Source organism: Mustelus asterias, chromosome 8 (assembly GCF_964213995.1).
Source record: "Mustelus asterias chromosome 8, sMusAst1.hap1.1, whole genome shotgun sequence".
Lineage (NCBI taxonomy): Eukaryota > Metazoa > Chordata > Chondrichthyes > Carcharhiniformes > Triakidae > Mustelus > Mustelus asterias.
This window is the reverse complement of record NC_135808.1, coordinates 62,581,029-62,602,073: the sequence shown is the minus strand read 5'-3', so window position 1 is coordinate 62,602,073 and position 21,045 is coordinate 62,581,029. Positions and strand designations below refer to the sequence as shown.

The window sequence follows — 21,045 nt, the reverse complement described above, 5'->3', positions numbered from 1 at the left end:
AGACTTATGGGGCATAAAGGTGCTTGTATTTGTGGAGGTTGTTTTCAATTCCAACTGCAATTCTATTGTGCTCAGAGAGGGTTATGACATGAAGAATAAATCAAAGGCATAAGCATGTGAATGTTGCTTAGCAATTGAAAGCATTTTTAAGGTAGAAAGGTTTTTTGTTCTTAGTTTAGCTGAGTTTGTTGGCAGTTGAAGATAGAACACCAGGGAGTGAACATCTCTCAACTCTGCCAGAAGATGAAGAAAGACTGGACAGAATGGGTGCTGCAAAGAGGCAGGTTTCCCAAAGAACCCATTACTGTCCCAGTAACCAGAGAATTGGGACAGAAAGAATGAAGTCACGAGAACAGAAACCAATATATTGTTCAGAAGAATTCAAAGAAACATAAGCAAAATGTTCTGAGTTAAAGAGACAATTGCAGTAACTAGATTTTAAGTGGGAAAGCAGACTTATGAGGTAAATCAAATGTTGGATGTCATTTTAATGTAAAGTCTGGGAATCAAGCATTACAGCAGTCAAGACAAAGAAATCCTAAAGAACGTTCAGGGTAAATGGTAGGACTCTGAAGAGTGCAGTTGAACAGAGGGATCTGGGAATACAGGTACAGAATTCCCTAAAAGTGACGTCACAGGTGGATAGGGTCGTAAAGAGTGCCTTTGGTACATTGGCCTTTATAAATCGGAGTATCGAGTATAAAAGTTGGAATGTTATGGTAAGGTTATATAAGGCATTGGTGAGGCCGAATTTGGAGTATTGTGTACAGTTTGGGTCACCTAGTTACAGGAAGGATGTAAATAAGGTTGAAAGAGTGCAGAGAAGGTTCACAAAGATGTTGCCGGAACTTGAGAAGCTGAGTTACAGAGAGAGGTTGAATAGGTTGGGACTTTATTCCCTGGAGCGTAGAAGATTGAGGGGAGATTTGATAGAGGTGTATAAGATTTTGATGGGTATAGATAGAGTGAATGCAAGCAGGCTTTTTCCGCTGAGGCTAGGGGAGAAAAAAACCAGAGGGCATGGGCTAAGGGTGAAAGGAGAAAAGTTTAAAGGGAATATTAGGGGGGGCTTCTTCACGCAGAGAGTGGTGGGAGTGTGGAATGAGCTGCCGGATAAAGTGGTAAATGCGGGGTCACTTTTAACATTTAAGAAAAACTTGGACGGGTTCATGGATGAGAGGGGTGTGGAGGGATATGGTCCAAGTGCAGGTCAGTGGGACTAGGCAAAAATGGTTCGGCACAGACAAGAAGGGCCAAAAGGCCTGTTTCTGAGCTGTAATTTTCTATGGTTCATGGGTGATGTGAAACCTGGATACTGGATTCACTGTTAAAAGTGGAGTGGAAGCTTTGAGTAAAACAGTCATTTGGAAAAACTGGACTGGATTTTGGAATGCAAACAGCTAATGGAAAATATTAGATTTTAATGATTGGAAACTCTCACCTGACAATCATCTGGGGGATTCTGAGGAGAAATCCACAGATGTGTTTCAGAGTAGAGTGTGTGTATTTGATCACAACCCATCTGTGTGCTTAAAGGGACTTTACGTTACTGAAACCATTGTAGTTTAAGATGTACCTTGTAATTCATGTTAATCTGAAAATCTGTATGTAATTGTTAAACTAAGGGGAGAGTAAAGGAGTATTGTATAGTGATCCAATTTTTTCATGTATAATGTTTTTTTTCTTGATAAAACTAATTAGGGGCCCTTTGCCTCTGTTCCACCACATTTTATTTTTAAAAAAGTAAATGTTATGGCCTTTTAAGCCAGGGTTCCAATCTTGGATCTTCACATCCAATCATAACATCAACTGGGATCGTAACACTTGGCTCCTGAACATGCTGTTCATCAGAAACTAGATGGAAAACATTCTATGAACTATTTATCTACACTACCTTTGCCCACCTGAGTTTTTCCAATCTATGTGTTCATTAAAATCCCCCATGATTATCGTCATACCTTTCTGACAAGCTCCCATTATCTATTTATACTCTTGTTTTACCATTAGTTACAATTAGGTGGCCTGTACACCACTCTCACAGGTGATTTCTTGCCTTTATCATTTCTCACCCCAAGCTAAACTGGTTTCCTGAACTTAGGTCATCGCATGCTAATGTGCTAATATCACCATTAATTAACAGAGCGACCCCTCCACTTCCTGTCCTTCCTAAATGTCACATACCCTTCAATATTCAGGCCCCAATCTATGTAATCCTGTAGCCATGTCTCTGTAATGGCTATCGGATCATACTTATTAATTTCTATTCTCTAGTATCTGATCAGTCCTAACAATGCATGGTTATGTACATAATGGACACCTAATTATGCAGCCTTATGTACTGAAATGGAGTACTCTGAACTTTTCATTTAAAAAATAAGATCAGAGTGCCCATAAAAAATAATTTTCATCCTAATGAGCACAACTTTACAAGGCATCTGGCACTTGAATGAATCTCCTTAACTAATCAGATTGAAAAATGAACAACCAAGTCTGAACCAAGAAAGTTGAAATACAGCATTGTATTAAATGTCGTATCAGATAAAGAAAGCAATGCAAAAAGAGAGCTTGGACTGAGAGAGAGATAAGAGATAAAGTAAAAGAAAATATTATTTTATATCTAAGAATAATTAAAATCTGAAAGAATGAAACTCCACAAATATAAATGTTTCCTTTTTGTGAGAGGTGTTGTTTGGTAGTAATTAAGGTTTACACACCATTGAAAAGCAATTGGACGGGAATGGACAAGCAGTAATGTTTTTCTGCTAAATTTAGTCTTTTGAGGTAAGTATAACTTTATGGCATTTGGTGCATGTAAGTAATCAGTCAGCTGGCAAGATACCCTTTTCAGGAAGCTTTTGGAGGGGCAGCTTCCGGATTTCCATGATTAATTGTCATGTACAGCTGTACTCCAGGAGGACACCTCGGAGGGCTCATACAGTGAGGCAATATGGGTAGAGCTCAGGAATAGGTAAAGTGTAGTCACAATGTTGGGGGTTTACTATAGACCATCCAACTGCCAGCGGGAGATTGAGGAACAGATATGTAGGCAGATTTTGGCAAATTGTAAAAGTAACAGGGTTGTTGTGGTGGGAGATTTTAATTTCCCCTATATTGACTGGGACTCACTTAGTGCTAGGGGCGTGGATGGGGCAGAGTTTGTAAGGAACATCCAGGAGGGCTTCCTGAAACAGTACGTAGATAGTCCAACTAGGGAAGGGGCCATACTGGACCTGGTATTGGGGAATGAACCCGACAAGGTGGTCGATGTTTTAGGAGGGGAGCAGTTCGGGAACAGTGACCACAATTCTGTAAGCTTTAAGGTACTGATGGATAAAAATAAGTGTAGTTCTCAAGTTAAGGTGCTAAATTGGGGGAAGGCTAATTACAACAATATTAGGCAGGAACTGAAGAATGTAGATTGGGGGCAGATGTTTGAGGGCACATCAACATCTGGCATATGGGAGGCTTTCAAGTGTAAGTTGATAGGGATTCAAGACCGGCACATTCCTGTAAGGATGAAGGATAAGTATGGCAAGTTTTGGGAACCTTGGATAACGAGAGATATAGTGAGCCTAGTCAAAGAGAAAAAAGAAGCATTTGTCAAAGCTAGGAGGCTGGGAACGCACGAAGCAAGTGTGGAATACAAGGAAACTAGAAAGAAACTTAAGCAAGGAGTAAGGAGGGTTAAAAGGGGTCATGAAAAAGCATTGGCCAGCAGGATTAAGGAAAATCCCAAGGCTTTTTATACATATATAAAGAGCAAGAGGGTAGCCAGGGAGAGAGTTGGACCATTTAAGGACAGGGGAGGGAATCTATGCGTGGAGCCAGAGGAAATGGGCGAGGTATTAAATGAGTACTTTGCGTCAGTATTCACCAAAGAGAAGGACTTGGTGGATGATGAGTCCAGGAAAGGATGTGTAGATAGTTTGAGTCTTGTTGAGATCAAAAAGGAGGAGGTATTGGGGTTCTTGAGAAACATTAAGGTAGACAAGTCCCCAGGGCCTGCTAGGACCTACCCCAGAATACTGAAGGGGCAAGGGAGGAAATTGCTGGGGACTTAAGAGAAATCTTTGTATCCTCACTGGCTACAGGGAAGACAAACACGGGACACAGTGGACAGAGTACCCTTCGTTGTCCAGTACTTCCCCGGAGCGGAGAAGCTACGGCATCTCCTCCGGAGCCTTCAACATGTCATTGATGAAGACGAACATCTCGCCAAGGCCATCCCCACACCCCCACTTCTTGCCTTCAAACAACCGCACAACCTCAAACAGACCATTGTCCGCAGCAAACTGCCCAGCCTTCAGGAGAACAGTGACCAAGACACCACACAACCCTGCCACAGCAACCTCTGCAAGACGTGCCGGATCATCAACACGGATGCCATCATCTCACGTGAGAACACCATCCACCAGGTACACGGTACATACTCTTGCAACTCGGCCAACGTTGTCTACCTGATACGCTGCAAGAAAGGATGTCCCGAGGCATGGTACATTGGGGAAACTATGCAGACGCTGCGACAACGGATGAATGAACACCGCTCGACAATCACCAGGCAAGACTGTTCTCTTCCTGTTGGGGAGCACTTCAGCGGTCACGGGCATTCGGCCTCTGATATTCGGGTAAGCGTTCCCGAAGGCGGCCTTCGCGACACACGACAGCGCAGAGTCGCTGAGCAGAAACTGATAGCCAAGTTCCGCACACACGCGGACGGCCTCAACTGGGATATTGGGTTCATGTCACACTATTTGTAACGCCCACAGTTGCGTGGACCTGCAGAGTTTCACTGGCTGTCTTGTCTGGAGACAATACACATCTTTTTAGCCTGTCTTGATGCTCTCTCCACTCCCATTGTTTTGTTTCTTAAAGACTTGATTAGTTGTAAGTATTCGCATTCCAACCATTATTCATGTAAATTGAGTCTGTGTCTTTATAAACTCTGTTTGTGAACAGAATTCCCACTCACCTGAAGAAGGGGCTTAGAGCTTCGAAAGCTTGTGTGGCTTTTGCTACCAAATAAACCTGTTGAACTTTAACCTGGTGTTGTTAAACTTCTTACAGGGGAGGCCCCAGAGGATTGGAGAATAGCCAATGTTGTTCCTTTGTTTAAGAAGGGTAGCAAGAATAATTCAGGTAATTACAGGTCGGTGAGCCTTATATTAGTGGTAGGGAAATTATTGGAGAGGATTCTTCAAGACAGGCTTTATTCCCACTTGGAAATAAGTGGATGTATTAGTGAGAGGCAACATGGTTTTGTGAAGGGGAGGTCGTGTCTCACGAACTTGATTGAGTTTTTTGAGGAAGTGACGAAGATGATTGATGAGGGTAGGGCAGTGGATGTTGTCTACATGGATTTCAGTAAGGCCTTTGACAAGGTCCCTCATGGCAGACTGGTGCAGAAGGTGAAGTCGCATGGGATCACAGGTGAGCTGGCAAGGTGGATACAAAACTGACTAGGTCATAGAAGATAGATGGTAGCAGTGGAAGGGAGCGTTTCTGAATGGAGGGCTGTGACAAGTGGCATTCCTCAGGGATCAGTGCTGGAACCTTTGCTGTTTGTAATATATATAAATGATTTGGAGGAAAATGTAACTGGTTTGATCAGTAAGTTTGTGGACGACACCAAGGTTGGTGGATTTGCGGATAGCGATGAGGACCATCTGAGGATACAACAGGATATAGATCAGTTGGAGCTTGGGCGGAGAGATGGCAGATGGAGTTTAATCCGGACAAATGTGAGGTAATGCATTTTGGAAGGTCTAATACAGATAGGAAATATACAGTAAATGGCAGAACCCTTAAGAGTATTGATAGGCAAAGGGATCTGGGTGTACAGGTACACAGGTCACTGAAAGTGGCAATGCAGGTGGAGAAGGTAGTCAAGAAGGCATATGGCATGCTTGCCTTCATCAGCCGGGGTATTGAGTTTAAAAATTGGCAAGTCATGTTGCAGCTTTATAGAACCTTAGTTAGGAATATTGTGTTCAATTCTGGTTGCCACACTACCAGAAGGATGTGGAGGCTTTGGAGAGGGTGCAGAAAAGATTTACCAGGATGTTGCCTGGTATGGAGGGCATTAGCTATGAGGAGAGGTTGGAGAAACTTGGTTTGTTCTCACTGGAGCGACGGAGGTTGAGGGGAGACCTGATAGAAGTCTACAAGATTATGAGGGGCATGGACAGAATGGATAGTCAGAAGCTTTTTCCCAGGGTGGAAGAGTCAATTACTAGGAGGCATAGGTTTAAGGTGCGAGGGGCAAGGTTTAAAGGAGATGTACGAGGCAGATTTTTTGCATAGTGGGTGCCTGGAACTCGTTGCCAGGGGAGGTAGTGGAATCGGATACGGTAGTGACTTTTAAGGGGCGTCTTGACAAGAACACGAATAGGATGGGGATAGACGGATATGGTCCCTGGAAGGGTAGGGGGTTTTAGTTAAGTTGGACAGCATGGTCGGTGAAGGCTTGGAGGGCTGAAGGGCCTGTTCCTGTGCTGTAATTTTCTTTGTTCTTTACTGTAGTTGTTATCTGATTTACACATAAATAACGGTGCTCACCATTATTGTTACAGCAAAATCCAACCCATTGGACTGTCCCCTTTGTTCCAAGAGCTTTATGCAGTTGTTCCTCACAAAATTGATGGAGTTTTCGATTAATTAAGACTTGGCTTTCCGTTTAGTTTTGGAAGCTGACCTGTCATCCTATCGGGAGATTCAGGGGAGTGGGGCCATTTCGAAGATGTATTGGCGATTGGAGGGAGAATGTGAGAGCAAGTAAAGTTTGCACAATGTCTCACTTCATTGGTCAGTTAGTGGTATTGGCTGAGGTTGAGATGCATGCTGTTTAGTCACCCTGTCAGTTGGGGAAGTGATGGGAGAAGAGTGAGGATTTTTGGTTAATTAGCAGGTATAGTTGAGGGAAAATTTGTTTGGAAAAATGATCAGCATGTCTTTGGCATAAAATTTGGACAAAGAAAACATGAAAGCTGTTGGGTAATTTATTTTAAAATGTTTCAGATGCATTCTCACATCCTAAACCTGTTGTTCTGATGTGACCTTGAATAAAACTTGTATCTGTGTTGAACATCCAGTGTTCACTGGTAAATATGAATAATTAGCAGTCTACAGGAGCAAAAGGAACTCCACATGAAATAAGTAGTTTCACATCGTTAGGGTCATGTTTTTGATCAGTTTTGGGGGTATTATATTACTGTTGCCATTTTTTATGATGGCAATAGTGTAGGTAGCTGTTTTTATATTGCCTTGTGCCTGAGTACAGATCATGAAGCCTTGTATGAGCACAAGGAGCATATGCTATTTTCCTGCTTATCGGAATTGCTGTTCCAATTCATCAGCCCCATTCTGAAGGTTTTTCTATTTGTGGAATATGCTGAGGCTGCCCTTTGGTAAAGTGTAGCTGTAACACAAAATCAATAAGCATTGCTAATAATTTCACCTTCCCAAATAATTACATTTCACACTAGTAAAAATAAAAGAGTTTTATATTATGTATGAGCCCTAGGTAACTGGAAATGAGATACAGGAGTACAATTCAATTGTCTCAAGGATAATATGCAGAAAAACAGGTTTTGCGAGTGCTTTTTTCAAAAAGATTTGAATTTATAGAGTGCCTTATCAATTCAGGAACTTCTGGAAATGCTTCATATACAATAAATAAAGTTGAAGTGCAATGACTATTCTTGGTTAGGCAATTGAAGCAGCTATTTTGAATGTTTAGCATCCTCCGAAACAATAATGAGAGTTAACCTTCTGTTGGTTGAAGTATGGATGTTAGATAGGAGAAACCTTTTTGATTAATGAATTGGTGGCTTCAATCTACACCTAAATAACTGAGATGGATGTTCCCACAGTCTGTACTACAATCTAGTCTAGTTTATTTACTCCAGGTCTTGGGATGTCACCGACAACCATCTGACTTGGAACATAGAACAGTACAACACAGGAACAAGCCTTTCGGCGCACGATTACTGTGCCGAACATGATGCCAAATTAAGCTAATCCCTCCTCCCTGCCCTTGGTCCATATGCCTCTATTCCTTGCATATCATCTAAAATCCCCTTAAACGCCCCTATAGTATCTGCCTGCACCACCACCCCAGGCAGCACGTTCCAGGCATCTACCACTCTGTGTAGAAAAAAAAAACTTGCCCCCTTATCTCCTTTGAACTTTCCCCCTATCAGCTTAAGTTCATGCTTAGATCTGTCATAAGGGTGCTCAGGGTACACTGTTAATAATGGGTTACCACAGAGGTCCCAGTGCACCGACTCCATGAGAATTACATGAGAAGTTTGAAATTCCGATGGGCAATTCCTCTGCTCCTTGTGATAAAGTCTCCGACTCTTAAGAACTAAGAGCACGAGTAGGCCATCTGGCCCCTCGAGCCTGCTCCGCCATTCAATAAGATCATGGCTGATCTTTTTGTGGACTCAGCTCCACTTACCTGCCTGCTCATTACCCTTAATTCCTTTACTGTTCAAAAATGTATCTATCCTTGACTTAAAAACATTCAATGAGGTAGCCTCAACTGCTTCACTGGGCAGGGAATTCCACAGATTCACAACCCTTTGTGTGAAGAAGTTCCTCCTCAACTCAGTCCTAAATCTGCTTCCCCTTATTTTGAGGCTATGCCCCCTAGTTCTAGTTTAACCCGCCAGTGGAAACAACTTCCCTGCTTCTATCTTATCTATTCCCTTCATAATCTTATATGTTTCTATAAGATCTCCCCTCATTCTCCAGAATTCCAATGAGTATAGCCCCAGTCTATTCAGTCTCTCCTCGTAAGCCAACCCTCTCAACTCCGGAATCAACCTAGTGAATCTCCTCTGCACCCCCTCCAATGCCAGTATATTCTTTCTCAAGTAAGGAGACCAAAACTGTACACAGTACTCCAGGTGTGGCCTCACCAGCACCTTATACAGCTGCAACATAACCTCGCTATTTTTAAACTCCATCCCTCTAGCAATAAAGGACAAAATTCCATTTACCTTCTTAATTACCTGCAATCCAACTCCTTAAGATTCCTGCACAAGGACACCCAGGTCCCTTTGCACAGCAGCATGCTGCAATTTTTTACCATTTAAAAATAGTCCATTTTGCTGTTATTCCTACCAAAATGGATGACCTCACATTTACCAACATTGTACTCCATTTGCCAGACCTCGCCCACTCACTTAAACTATTTATAATCCCTTTGCGACTTTCAGCATCCTCTGCACACTTTGTTCTGCCACTCATCTTAGTGTCAGCTGCGAATTTTGACACTACACTTGGTCCCCAACTCCAAATCATCTATGTAAATCTAGTCGTAGGTCAAAATACAGTGGTTTATTTGCACAATTGTGGGAGAGGTCCGATTCCTAACACGGTCCCAGGCCTCTCAGCAAATACAGGTTAAGAACATATATTTATACCCCCCTGTCACGTCCGCAGTTCCCCAGGCCCCTCAGGTTCCCAGGCTGTGGCTTGTCCTCCATCGTGTGAACCTTGCTGCCTTGGCGGTTTTTCACGGTTGTCTCAAGGACGCGATTGTTGTTGCTCTCTATGGACACCTGTGGGGCAGTCTCGCACAAACAAGTTAACTGGCATCCAGAGGTGCAGGGGCCTATATACAACAATTTATGTATGTTCGTAGGTACCTGTATAAGTTATATCAGTAAGGATATGATGAATATATATGAATGTATCATTATACGATCACAGAAGGCCTGCATGTAGGCTCCACTGTTACACAGCAGTACATAATATTAAAGAACACAAAATGGCTACCAGCTGGGTTAGCCACATTCCTGAACAGATTAGCCGGGAAAAACATAATCTTGTATACAACAGCTGCTGCTCTTATCTGTTCGGATACATGAAAAACAGGCTCTGCAGACACGAAAACAAGTACAAAGTTCATTAACCCTTTCCCGTCTTCAATCGTAAACAATTGCAGTCCCAACACTGATCCCTGAGGCACACCACTAGTCACTGATCGCCAACCAGAAAAACATCCATTTACCCCCATTCTTTGCTTTCTGTTAGTTAACCAATCCTCTATCCGTGCTAATACATTATCCATAACAACGTGCACCTTTATCTTATGTCGCAGTCTTTGGTGCGGCACCTTGTCAAATACCTTCTCGAAATCCAGATACACCACATCCACAGGTTCCCCGTTGTCCACTGCACATGTAATGTTCTCAAAGAATTCCACCAAATTAGTCAAACATGACCTTCCCTTCATGAACCCATGCTGCGTCTTACCAATGGGACAATTTATATCCAAATGTTTAGCTATTTCTTCCTTGATGATAGGGTCAGAAACTTAGGGTCTTGTGTTAGGCTCAGAAACTTTGGACAGTTCTGACTTAGTTATCTGAATAATTACCCAGGAAATGTTGGACTGAAAAATCCTTATCTAACATTGGGGGTCAGTTGCACAATTACCCCAATGACCTTCCTCCCCCTCCCTGACCCCCCACCAACCTGACCTGACCCCAACATTCGATTTTCTCCCCAAACCTGACTAGCCCTAATGTGCCAACCCAACTATCCCCCCTACCCTCTTAGCTACCTGCTCGCCTGCCACCTCACCAAGCATCCCTCCCTACATACCTACTTCACCCAACCTAACGATTCATTCAATTATCCATTCATCTATTCACCCATGCATGAATATTCACATCAGACATTTAAATTTATTTTATGGCAGTTAGCACTATAAAAAGGGTGTGTCACATGCGCAGATTCTCTTTGATGTGCTATGCAAGGATTCCTTTGCTGAGGTAGTTCTTCTACATCGTGGATCAGACGTTGAAGCCTTTTCAGTGTACTAAGGTAAGTGGGTAGCTTTCTGTCTGATTAATGCTGCAAATATGGGCTGGGATTCTCCGAAAAAAAGTGAAAGCCCACAATTTGTGTGAAAACAGGAGTAACTCCCGCCGGTTTTTTCAGTGTGATTTTCAGAGCAAATCTCCGACACTCTGAGCATTACATAGTGCCCTAGCGGGATTCACTCTGAAAATCTGGGAATAGGACCTATTCTCACCCGAGAAGTCGGCAACACAGCGCTGAGCAGGCCACTGCACACGCACCGATCTGCCAGTGGCCCCGCATTGTCGGTCTCCTGATCACTGGCCAGCTCCGCAACCCACCATCGCTGGCCCACCAACCCCTTCACACCCTGATCGCTGGCATCCCAGACTTCTCCGGGTCTCTCTCTGTGCCCCCCTCCCTCCTCTGATCTACTCGACCCTCTTCCCCCACCCCAATCCCCACCCAGAAATTCCGACCCCACCCCCGGCAGTCCGGACCTCCCCTAACTCCGTGTCTGCTCTGGCCCCACTTCCTTGGTACTGTCCGATGCCCAGTGGATAGTGCCAAGATGCCCCTTTGGCATTACCAGTTTGCCCCTTGGGCAGTGCCAGGAGCCAGGCTGGCACTGCCCAAACAGCACACCCCTTACTCCAGACCTTGTTTTGGGGTGGCGGGGCGGGGGGGGCGGGTGGCGGTGCATCAATGGCCTCTTCACTCCAGTGGGGTTGGGCCGCCTGTTCCTCATTAGTGGGGAGCAGTTGTAAACCCTGCTGGAGTGAACCACTCCTGGCGGGCAGGGAGAGAGGGGAAGGGTGGGAGGGGTGGAGATACTCGTGGGCTCGGAGACTTCAGTCCCAGGCCCGCTAATGAAATGGAAATTGCAATTTCCATATTGTTATCAGCCCTGCGCCAATTACTCTGGAAATTTTCAGCTGGGAGACACGCAAAGGGCGTGGCGCCCAGCGGGGACCCGGAATACAGCCTCAGCTGATGTTTCCCGGCCCACTGCTAGAGCAGAGCAACGGGCTGGGAGAATTGCCCCTCTGGGGTCCAACTCTGATCGGAGGTTTTGGGGCATTTTATTTAATAGGAAGTGGTCTTTGCACGAGGGGAAAATCTATCATTTTAAAAAATAAATTGGTGAATCCTTCACCATAAAGTTTTTTTTGTATTTCATGCCATCGTCATGGATGTTGCTCTGCAACCCCTCCAAGTCTGTGGTGAAACCCATTTCAGTTGAAATTGAAAAGGAAAAAATCAAGTTTAATTCATAATTCTCAAACCAGTAATTTGTGCAGCAGTGGAAAGAATAAAGAGCTGATTGTAGTTTTTTTGCTATTTTCTAGATTGTGTGTGTGTGTGTTTCAACTTCCTTGGTAATACTCAGGTGCAAGTTATTTCTGCATAATTTTACATTGATTGATATCAAAATGACTCGTCATTATTATGTACCTAGAATGATGGAGTGAACTGACAAAGGGTGTCTGGCCTAGCAATCTTTCCCAAGACAAAATTCAAGTTAGCCCAGCCCCCACATCTCCAAATGAAATTAAAATGTTGCAAGATGCTGAGGAGTTGTTTCAAAATGCATTCTAATATAGAGTTCGAAAGGTGATTATATTCCTTCGTAAGTGTCACTGTTGCTGATAAAAACAATCCATCTGAACTGGAGTGTTTTTGTCTCTCAAAAGAATTTATGGTGTTACGAAGAGAAAGTAAATCTAATTTTATCCCTTTATATCCAGTTACAGTACATAGGATTAGAAAAGCCACATCCCTGGCTTGAACTAATATAAATTTGGCATAGTTTATTTGGCTGTGTATAATAACAACAACTTCCATTTAAATAGCACCACAGAATCCCTACAGTGTAGAAGGAAACCATTCAGCCCATCGAGTCTGCACCAACTCTTTTGAAAGTAGGTTTGAGAATTTGAACTGTCATTAATCAAGAACGATAAACTCACTGCGAGAGACAGGGGAACAGCTTCCAAGCTGGTTTTGCAGATTAGCTTTTTCAGTTACACAAAGGAAACCTACTGTGTGCACTCTCAAAGAGTGGTGACAATCTGTTAACTCAAGTGTTTTGTTTATGACAGTACACTTCTGAGCATTTCAAAAAGGATTCTTCAACATTAAAATGTCTACGTTTGATCACAATTGACATATTAGGAGACTCAGGGAGGGAAAGGAATTGACACATTCGAAGTATCAACTTCTGCACTCTTGCCTTGCTTACGCTCTGTTGCCGACCATTTCTGAGCATGATGTCTAGACATTTAATGGACCTTTGTTTCATGGCCAACCTTCAGTAATCTCCTTTAATGCCAATAGTGCCCTATTCCTCTCAATTGTCAATTTCAAAAATCTATGGAGATGAAGATTGAATACATTTGGATGTTGCTGCATTGCCACATCTTGCCAAAATTGCCCATTTCAATTCCTTGGCTACCATGCAACACTACCCATTGCTCACACACTTCAGTTGTTTTGTGGAAATCGCCAACTACCAACTAAGCAAAACCAGGTTCTATAGTTAGCATTCCCGGATCACTTGGTTTCCCAAGAAAATTTTAAGAGCAATTGGATTATTGTCCTTCCGAAAGCCAGCCCTGCTTTCACTGCACTTTATCGAGCAAGAACAAAGAACAAAGAACAGTACAGCACAGGAAACAGGCCCTTCGGCCCTCCAAGCCTGTGCCGCTCCTTCGTCCAACTAGACCAATCGTTTGTATCCATCCATTCCCAGGCTGCTCATGTGACTATCCAGGTAAGTCTTAAACGATGTCAGCGTGCCTGCCTCCACCACCCTACTTGGCAGCGCATTCCAGGCCCCCACCACCCTCTGTGTAAAAAACGTCCCTCTGATGTCTGAGTTATACTTCGCCCCTCTCAGCTTGAGCCCGTGACCCCTCGTGATCGTCACCTCCGACCTGGGAAAAAGCTTCCCACTGTTCACCCTATCTATACCCTTCATAATCTTGTATACCTCTATTAGATCTCCCCTCATTCTCCGTCTTTCCAAGGAGAACAACCCCAGTCTACCCAATCTCTCCTCATAGCTAAGACCCTCCATACCAGGCAACATCCTGGTAAACCTTCTCTGCACTCTCTCCAATGCCTCCACGTCCTTCTGGTAGTGCGGCGACCAGAACTGGACGCAGTACTCCAAATGTGGCCTAACCAGCGTTCTATACAGCTGCATCATCAGACTCCAGCTTTTATACTCTATACCCCGTCCTATAAAGGCAAGCATACCATATGCCTTCTTCACCACCTTCTCCACCTGTGTTGCCACCTTCAAGGATTTGTGGACTTGCACACCTAGGTCCCTCTGTGTTTCTATACTCCTGATGACTCTGCCATTTATTGTATAACTCCTCCCTACATTATTTCTTCCAAAATGCATCACTTCGCATTTATCCGGATTAAACTCCATCTGCCACCTCTCCGCCCAATTTTTCAGCCTATCTATATCCTGCTGTATTGGCCAACAATGCTCTTCGCTATCCGCAATTCCAGCCATCTTCGTGTCATCCGCAAACTTGCTGATTACACCAGTTACACCTTCTTCCAAATCATTTATATATATCACAAATAGCAGAGGCCCCAGTACAGAGCCCTGCGGAACACCACTGGTCACAGACCTCCAGCCGGAAAAAGACCCTTCGACCACTACCCTCTGTCTCCTATGGCCAAGCCAGTTCTCCACCCATCTAGCCACTTCTCCCTGTATCCCATGAGCCTTAACCTTCTTAACCAACCTGCCATGTGGGACTTTGTCAAATGCCTTACTGAAATCCATATAGACGACATCCACGGCCCTTCCTTCATCAACCGTTTTTGTCACTTCCTCAAAAAACTCCACCAAATTTGTAAGGCACGACCTCCCTCTTACAAAACCCACAGATCTAAACATATCATCATTTAGAGGTACCTAGAGAAGGTAACAAACGGAAGACTTTCTTTTGCTTCATTGAGCAAGTGACCAGAATTCATTATAAACCTGACAGTTTAATTATATTCTGATAAACATAGACTTGGTTTGACTGAAACATAGAAAATAGGAGCAGGAGTAGGCAAATTGGCGCTTTGAGCCAGTTCCATCATTCATTATGATCATGGTTGATCCTTTATGTCAACACCATACTCCCACACACTCCCCATACTACTTGATGGCTTTAGAGTATTAATCTCTTTCCTTTTTAAACACATGCAGTGACTTGGCCACCACAGCCTTCCATGATAGAGAATTCCACAGTTTACCACGGTCTAAGTGAAGAAGTTTCTCCTTATCTCAGTCTTACATGGCCTACCCCATATCCTAAGACTATGACCCTTTGTTCTAAAACCCCTCAGTGAGCGGAAACAACATTTCCCCATCCAGTCAGAAGTTTATACATTTTAATGGATGTGATGATACTGTGCCTTTTAAAAAATACATTTATTTTATGTTTCTTGTCAGAGGCAGTGTTTTGTTGCAAGGATTTGATTTGATTTATTATTGTCACTTGTATTAGTATACAGTGAAAAGTATTGTTTCTTGCGAGCTATACAGACAAAGCATACCATTCATAGAGAAGAAAAGGAGATGGTGCAGAATGTAGTGTTACAGTCATAGCTAGGGTGTAGAGAAAGACCAACTTAATGCAAGGTAGACCCATTCAAAAGTCAGATGGTAGCAGGGAAGAAGCTGTTCTTGAGTCGGTTGGTATGTGTTCTCAGATTTTTGTATCTTTTTCCCGACGGAAGAGGTGGAAGAGAATATGTCCGGGGTGCATGGGATCCTTAGTTATGCTGGCTGCTTTTCTGAGGCAGCGGGAAGTGTAGAGAGTGTCAATGGGTGGGAGGCTAGTTTGAGTGAGGGACTGGGGTTTGTTCACGATCTTTTGTAGTTCGTTGCAGTCTTGGACAGCAGGAGCCATACCAAGCTGTGATGGAGCCAGAAGGACTGTTTTCTATGGTGCATCTGTAAAAGTCGATTTGTCTGAAAACACATGTCCATGCTGAGACTGCAGGATTATAATTCATTTTAGCTACTGGTGTGTTTGTCTAAACTAAGTTAATGCATTTGTGTTTACTTGTTTTTCCCTTGGGGTTTTGGAGAAGAGTTTTGATTAGGTTGATTGACAGAGATAGAGTCATATGTTTAATGGGAAAGCTAAGCTTACAGGAAAAAACACAGTTTCTCTTTCATATTTTAAAAAACAAGCAGTTCCTCCCTGGTTCTGAAAGAAGCAAGATGTGTCTTTCTCTCTCTCTGGAACTCCTAAGTACAAGCATGAACGCCTGTGTTTTTCTAAACGATTTTGAAGACGAGTTTAAGTCTGTATGAGGAATATTGCTTGAATCGGAACTCAAAGGGATAGGTTAGCAGTTAAGAATTGTCTCTTGTCTTGTTTAAGTATTGTTCAATTGTTAAATGTTAAGCTATTTTATTTGTAATAGTTAATCTGTGTTGTTAGATTAAGCTTGTTTTATAAAAGCTTTCTAGTGTGCCAGTAGCATCACACTTGGAGTGAAACATCTCATCCTCACAATGCCAAAACAGCAAATTGTTGCGGTCTAGACTGACTTCATAACATACTTGGGGTTTCTGATCCGTATCCTAATCAGGATCCCCTCTCATTCTTCTAAATTCCAGTGAATATAGGTCTAGTCAACCAATATCACCTTGTATGACAATCCTACCCTCCTAAGAATCAGTCTGATGAATCTTTGCTGCACTCCCTGTGTGGCAAGTATATCCTTTATTAGATAAGAAGATCAAAACTGCGTACAGCACTCCAGGTATGGTCTCACCAAGGCCCTGCATAGCTGCAGTAAGACATCCTTACTGTAGTTTCTGTACTCAAGTCCTCTTACAACAAATGCCAAAATACCATTGATTGATATGTGACTGCTCTTTAACAACAAAATGTTGATTCTTCTTTGCACAATTATGGACAGTTGACAAATAACAGTCAAATGAATGACATAGATACTCATATGCACTGCTGGAATTTTAACACAACTCAGTATTGTGTGGTACTAAAAATAAACAGTATCAATTTGCCACAAATCTATGGCTAATTCACCACAAGTGGCCAATGTATTAGATAAAACTGGGCTGGTGTAGCTTCTACAGTTGAGAAAGAGAAGGGTAGAATCAGTGTGTAGAAAATGTGGTTTCAAAAGGTAGATGATCTAATTTCTACTGTTAGTAAGTATCCAATTAGTTATTAAAATAAACAGCTTGATGGTAAAAATCTGAAATTATGCCTGATTTTGGGATTACTTATGTTACAGCAGATGAGATTATGGGTGATTTGATGGAATTGTCAAAAATTATGAGGGATAGCGCAGAGTAACTTGAAACAGACTATTTCCAGTAGTTTGATCTAAAATGGGGTGGTGGAGACATAAATGTATATCTGGGTGAAAGAGATTTAGCACATGTGTAGCCATGGAATCTACTGCTGGAGTTGATGATTGAAGCATGGACAGTGTTAACATTTAATAGGTTAGATAGGTGGTTGTTGGAAAGGGGAAACTAGGAGACATGAGAATAGGCTGGGCACTTGTTAGGATTAGGACTACTCGTGAGGGATAAACACTAACTGGTTGGTCCAAAAAATCTATTTCAGCTTTATCAATTCAATTCATTTTGTGTTAGCTTTTGTGGATGGAATAAATTCTCCTATAGGGATAGGATCATTCTAGTAGCAAAGATAATTAAAGTTTACTACATATTATCTTAGCCATATCACTAAAGGTTTACCCAAGTATTGGAGAAGTGAAGGATATTGGGACTAAACTGTTAATGTAATCTTGCATCTGGAAGCTTATATTATAAATTGAAGCTGGTAGAAAAAACTATCAATAGAGGAACATCGAGAAACTGTTTGGTATTTTATGACCAAGCTGGGTTCAGTTAATCACTTGCAGGTATCCCATATTTTCAATAAGTTATGAAATGCAGAACATTCTCTTTTATTTCTATTTGTCATTAGCAAGATTTAATGAACATGAATTAGACCAAATGTATTGCTACTGTAAATGATGCATGATTTGTACTCTTATTTTGGTAAATACCGGCTAGTAGCCATGTAATACACATTATGTGCAGAATGGAATAAAATGTTGGGATGTTACAAGAACAAGTGTTTTATAGTATGCATTGCTGATCAGGATATTTAATACCATTTGATATTATCTTTATCAGGCCTCAGTATATTGGATTGGCTTTCAATAAGAGAAAGAGCATATGAAATCTGTAATGTTTTGAATTGAACCATGTCAAAAGATGATATGACTCCCTGTAGAGCTCATTCTTCAAACAGAACCTAACTGTGATAAACTAATCTTTGTCCCTGGATAGGGACCCCAAGCTCCCTACATTTAGAAATGGATACATATGATTACGCTGTGAATATTGATGATGTGGACAGGTTCTGCTTGAAGAATGAGCTCGACAGGGAGTCATATCATCTTTTGATATGGTTCAATTCAAAACATTACAGATTTCATATGCCCTTTCTCTTATTGAAAGCCAATCCAATATATCCGGACTTCAACTCAGATAAATGTGTAGTGGTCCATTTTGGCAGGTCAAATGGGATGAAGGAGTATAATATCAAGGGTAAGACTCTTAGCAGTGTAGAGGATCAGAAGGACCTTGGGGTCCGGGTCCATAGGACTCTTAAATCAGCCTCGCAGGTAGAGGAGGTGGTTAAGAAGGCGTATGGTGTGCTGGTCTTCATCAATCGAGGGATTGAGTTTAGGAGTCGGGAGATAATGATGCAGCTTTATAAGACCCACTTGGAGTACTGTGCTCAGTTCTGGTCGCCTCATTACAGGAGGGATGTGGAAATTATTGAAAGGGTGCAGAGAAGATTTACAAGGATGTTGCCTGGATTGGTTGGCATGCCTTATGAGGATAGGCTGAGGGAGCTTGGTCTTTTCTCCTTGGAGAGACGAAGGATGAGAGGTGACCTGATAGAGGTGTACAAGATGTTGAGAGGTATAGATCGGGTGGATTCTCGGAGGCTTTTTCCCAGGGCTGAAATGGCTGCTACGAGAGGACACAAGTTTAAGGTGCTGGGGAGTAGGTACAGAGGAGATGTCAGGGGTAAGTTTTTCACTCGGAGGGTGGTGGGTGAGTGGAATCGGCTGCTGTCAGTGGTGGTGGAGGCAAACTCGACAGGGTCTTTTAAGAGACTTCTGGATGAGTACATGGGACTAAATAGGATTGAGGGTTATAGGTAAGCCTATATATAAGCCGAGGTAGGTAGGGACATGACCGGCGCAACTTGTGGGCCGAAGGGCCTGTTTGTGCTGTATTTTTTCTATGTTTTATACTGAGGCCTGATAAAGATAATATCAATATTGATGACACCAGGAGAACTGGTAGGAATAGGTAACTGAGCCTAGGGATCTCATGAATCTGAATTAGTTTCCACCATTAAAATGAAGTAATTATTGAACTTGGAAACAATTTTGCTAATAAAGTACCTTCATCGTATGACCAAAGATGCAAGTTACTCATTCAACCTCTTGCCTTTTCCTCCCTTTCTCTCTTCCATAATCACGCTGTAAAGACTGTTATACTTCTGGCAATATGTAATAGCTACCTGATCCCACATGACACTGGTATTTTTGATCAAATTTGACTGCCCTGTCTTAGTAATTAGGGATGTCTTTCAACTACTCATTATCGTAAAACATTTGAAATTTGCACATTTTAAAAAAACGACGATGATGGATAGTCATAAAAAAATCATGTTTGTTATTGGAGAGTGTGAGCGAAAGAATATTCAGGAGAGTGCACATCTAGGTACGTAATTGACATCTGGTGATATCCTAATTGAATTTCTGGTTTCTTTGCGCTCCCCTGAAAATTCCATGCAAAATAAAGCAAAAGATCATAGTTGGTTTTTGTTTTTAATCTTCCCCAGTTATGGTTATAAATTAAACAGGATGAAAAGCAGCTTGCATTTGTTGAATAAAGCTGTCATCGACATGGACCTTACTTCAACATGTACCAGAAATGTAGCATGAAGTTAAAAAAAGAGAACTGCTGGAATTGGTAACATTGATTAGCCTCAGCCAGCTGTAAAACTGAAAGATGTAGGCCATATATACACACCCATAAATTCCCACAATGAGTTCCCAGTCTCAGTCATGGGGAGATGCTGAATGGAGACAGTAACTTGTTGGCCAAGAATATAAAAATGATTTGCTAAATTTAATGGTATCTTTAGCTTTAGTACAGTGTTGTTTGTACCTGCGCTGGTTCTGAACACACTTCCTCTATTCTATCAGTTCCTTCATTAAGAAAGGACATGATGCTTTTTTTGTTATATGTAGTGTACATTCACTGACACTTTGCTCTGTGCCTACTTCCAGCATCTGCCTGTGAATTTGCTGATATCGTGGAATTGTTGTTGAATTCTGGGGCTGATCCCACCATTCAGGATGGGGACGGATGCCTACCTGAAGAAGTGACTGACTCTAAGGACATCTCACAGATGCTGCGACAGTATGCCGCATCAAAAGGTTAAACCCAGGCCTGATGCATGACTCCAAATGGAAAACTACAGAAACAAAAATGTATTGAAATATATTTTGTGGTGATTGTTACATTACAATATGCAATAATTAAACAGTCATTCGCAATAGCAGTGTTTTATGCTTTATTCAAATGAAGATTTCTTTTGTCAAAATAACTTGTACTTTAAAGCAGAGTTTTTTATTAACAGCAGTTTGGAAATAGTTGGAACAGTTTTAATTTAACCTAAAAATTAAGATACTTGCTTCCACTCAGCACCTTGAGGGTCAGACTGGGTTTACTGTATAAAAAGATCTACCTATACAAAATGTGAGACCATTATAAGGATTGTAAGGCTTCTCTTGTCCTTTCAGGTCATGCCTGTTTAATGAAATCCAAGTAACATCAATGGCTGTTGCACAGTGTATCCTCTTCCCCCTGTCCAATCCAGCCTGCCCATCTGTAAAGAGTTGTCATACTACTAGCATGGTCCAGCACCCCTTGGTTCAGCTTCAGTAAAGTTGCATTATATGGCATTTCCACAGCCATATTAACATTGTCTATTTCATGCAAACTTGGAGCTATGTCCATATTTGTGACAAGTTATTGTGGTGCTGTCTGCACCATTGGCAAAAGGTCATTTGGATATCATCGCAAGTGAGTACAGGAAAGAAATATAACTAAAGCTTGTCCACTTCTTT

The 21,045-nt window shown here is 42.2% G+C and overlaps 1 protein-coding gene across 1 annotated transcript in view; it reads left to right on the top strand.

Moving 5' to 3' along the window:
* The window catches only part of acbd6 (acyl-CoA binding domain containing 6), a 189,446-nt gene extending 168,972 nt beyond the window's left edge, over window positions 1-20,474 (top strand). Inside the window, exon 8 of the mRNA XM_078218059.1 lies at window positions 20,203-20,474. Within this exon, the coding sequence (XP_078074185.1) occupies window positions 20,203-20,357 (155 nt within the window). The 3' untranslated portion in view covers window positions 20,358-20,474. The remainder of the gene's footprint in view (window positions 1-20,202) is intronic.
* The last annotated feature ends 571 nt before the right edge of the window (window positions 20,475-21,045 follow it).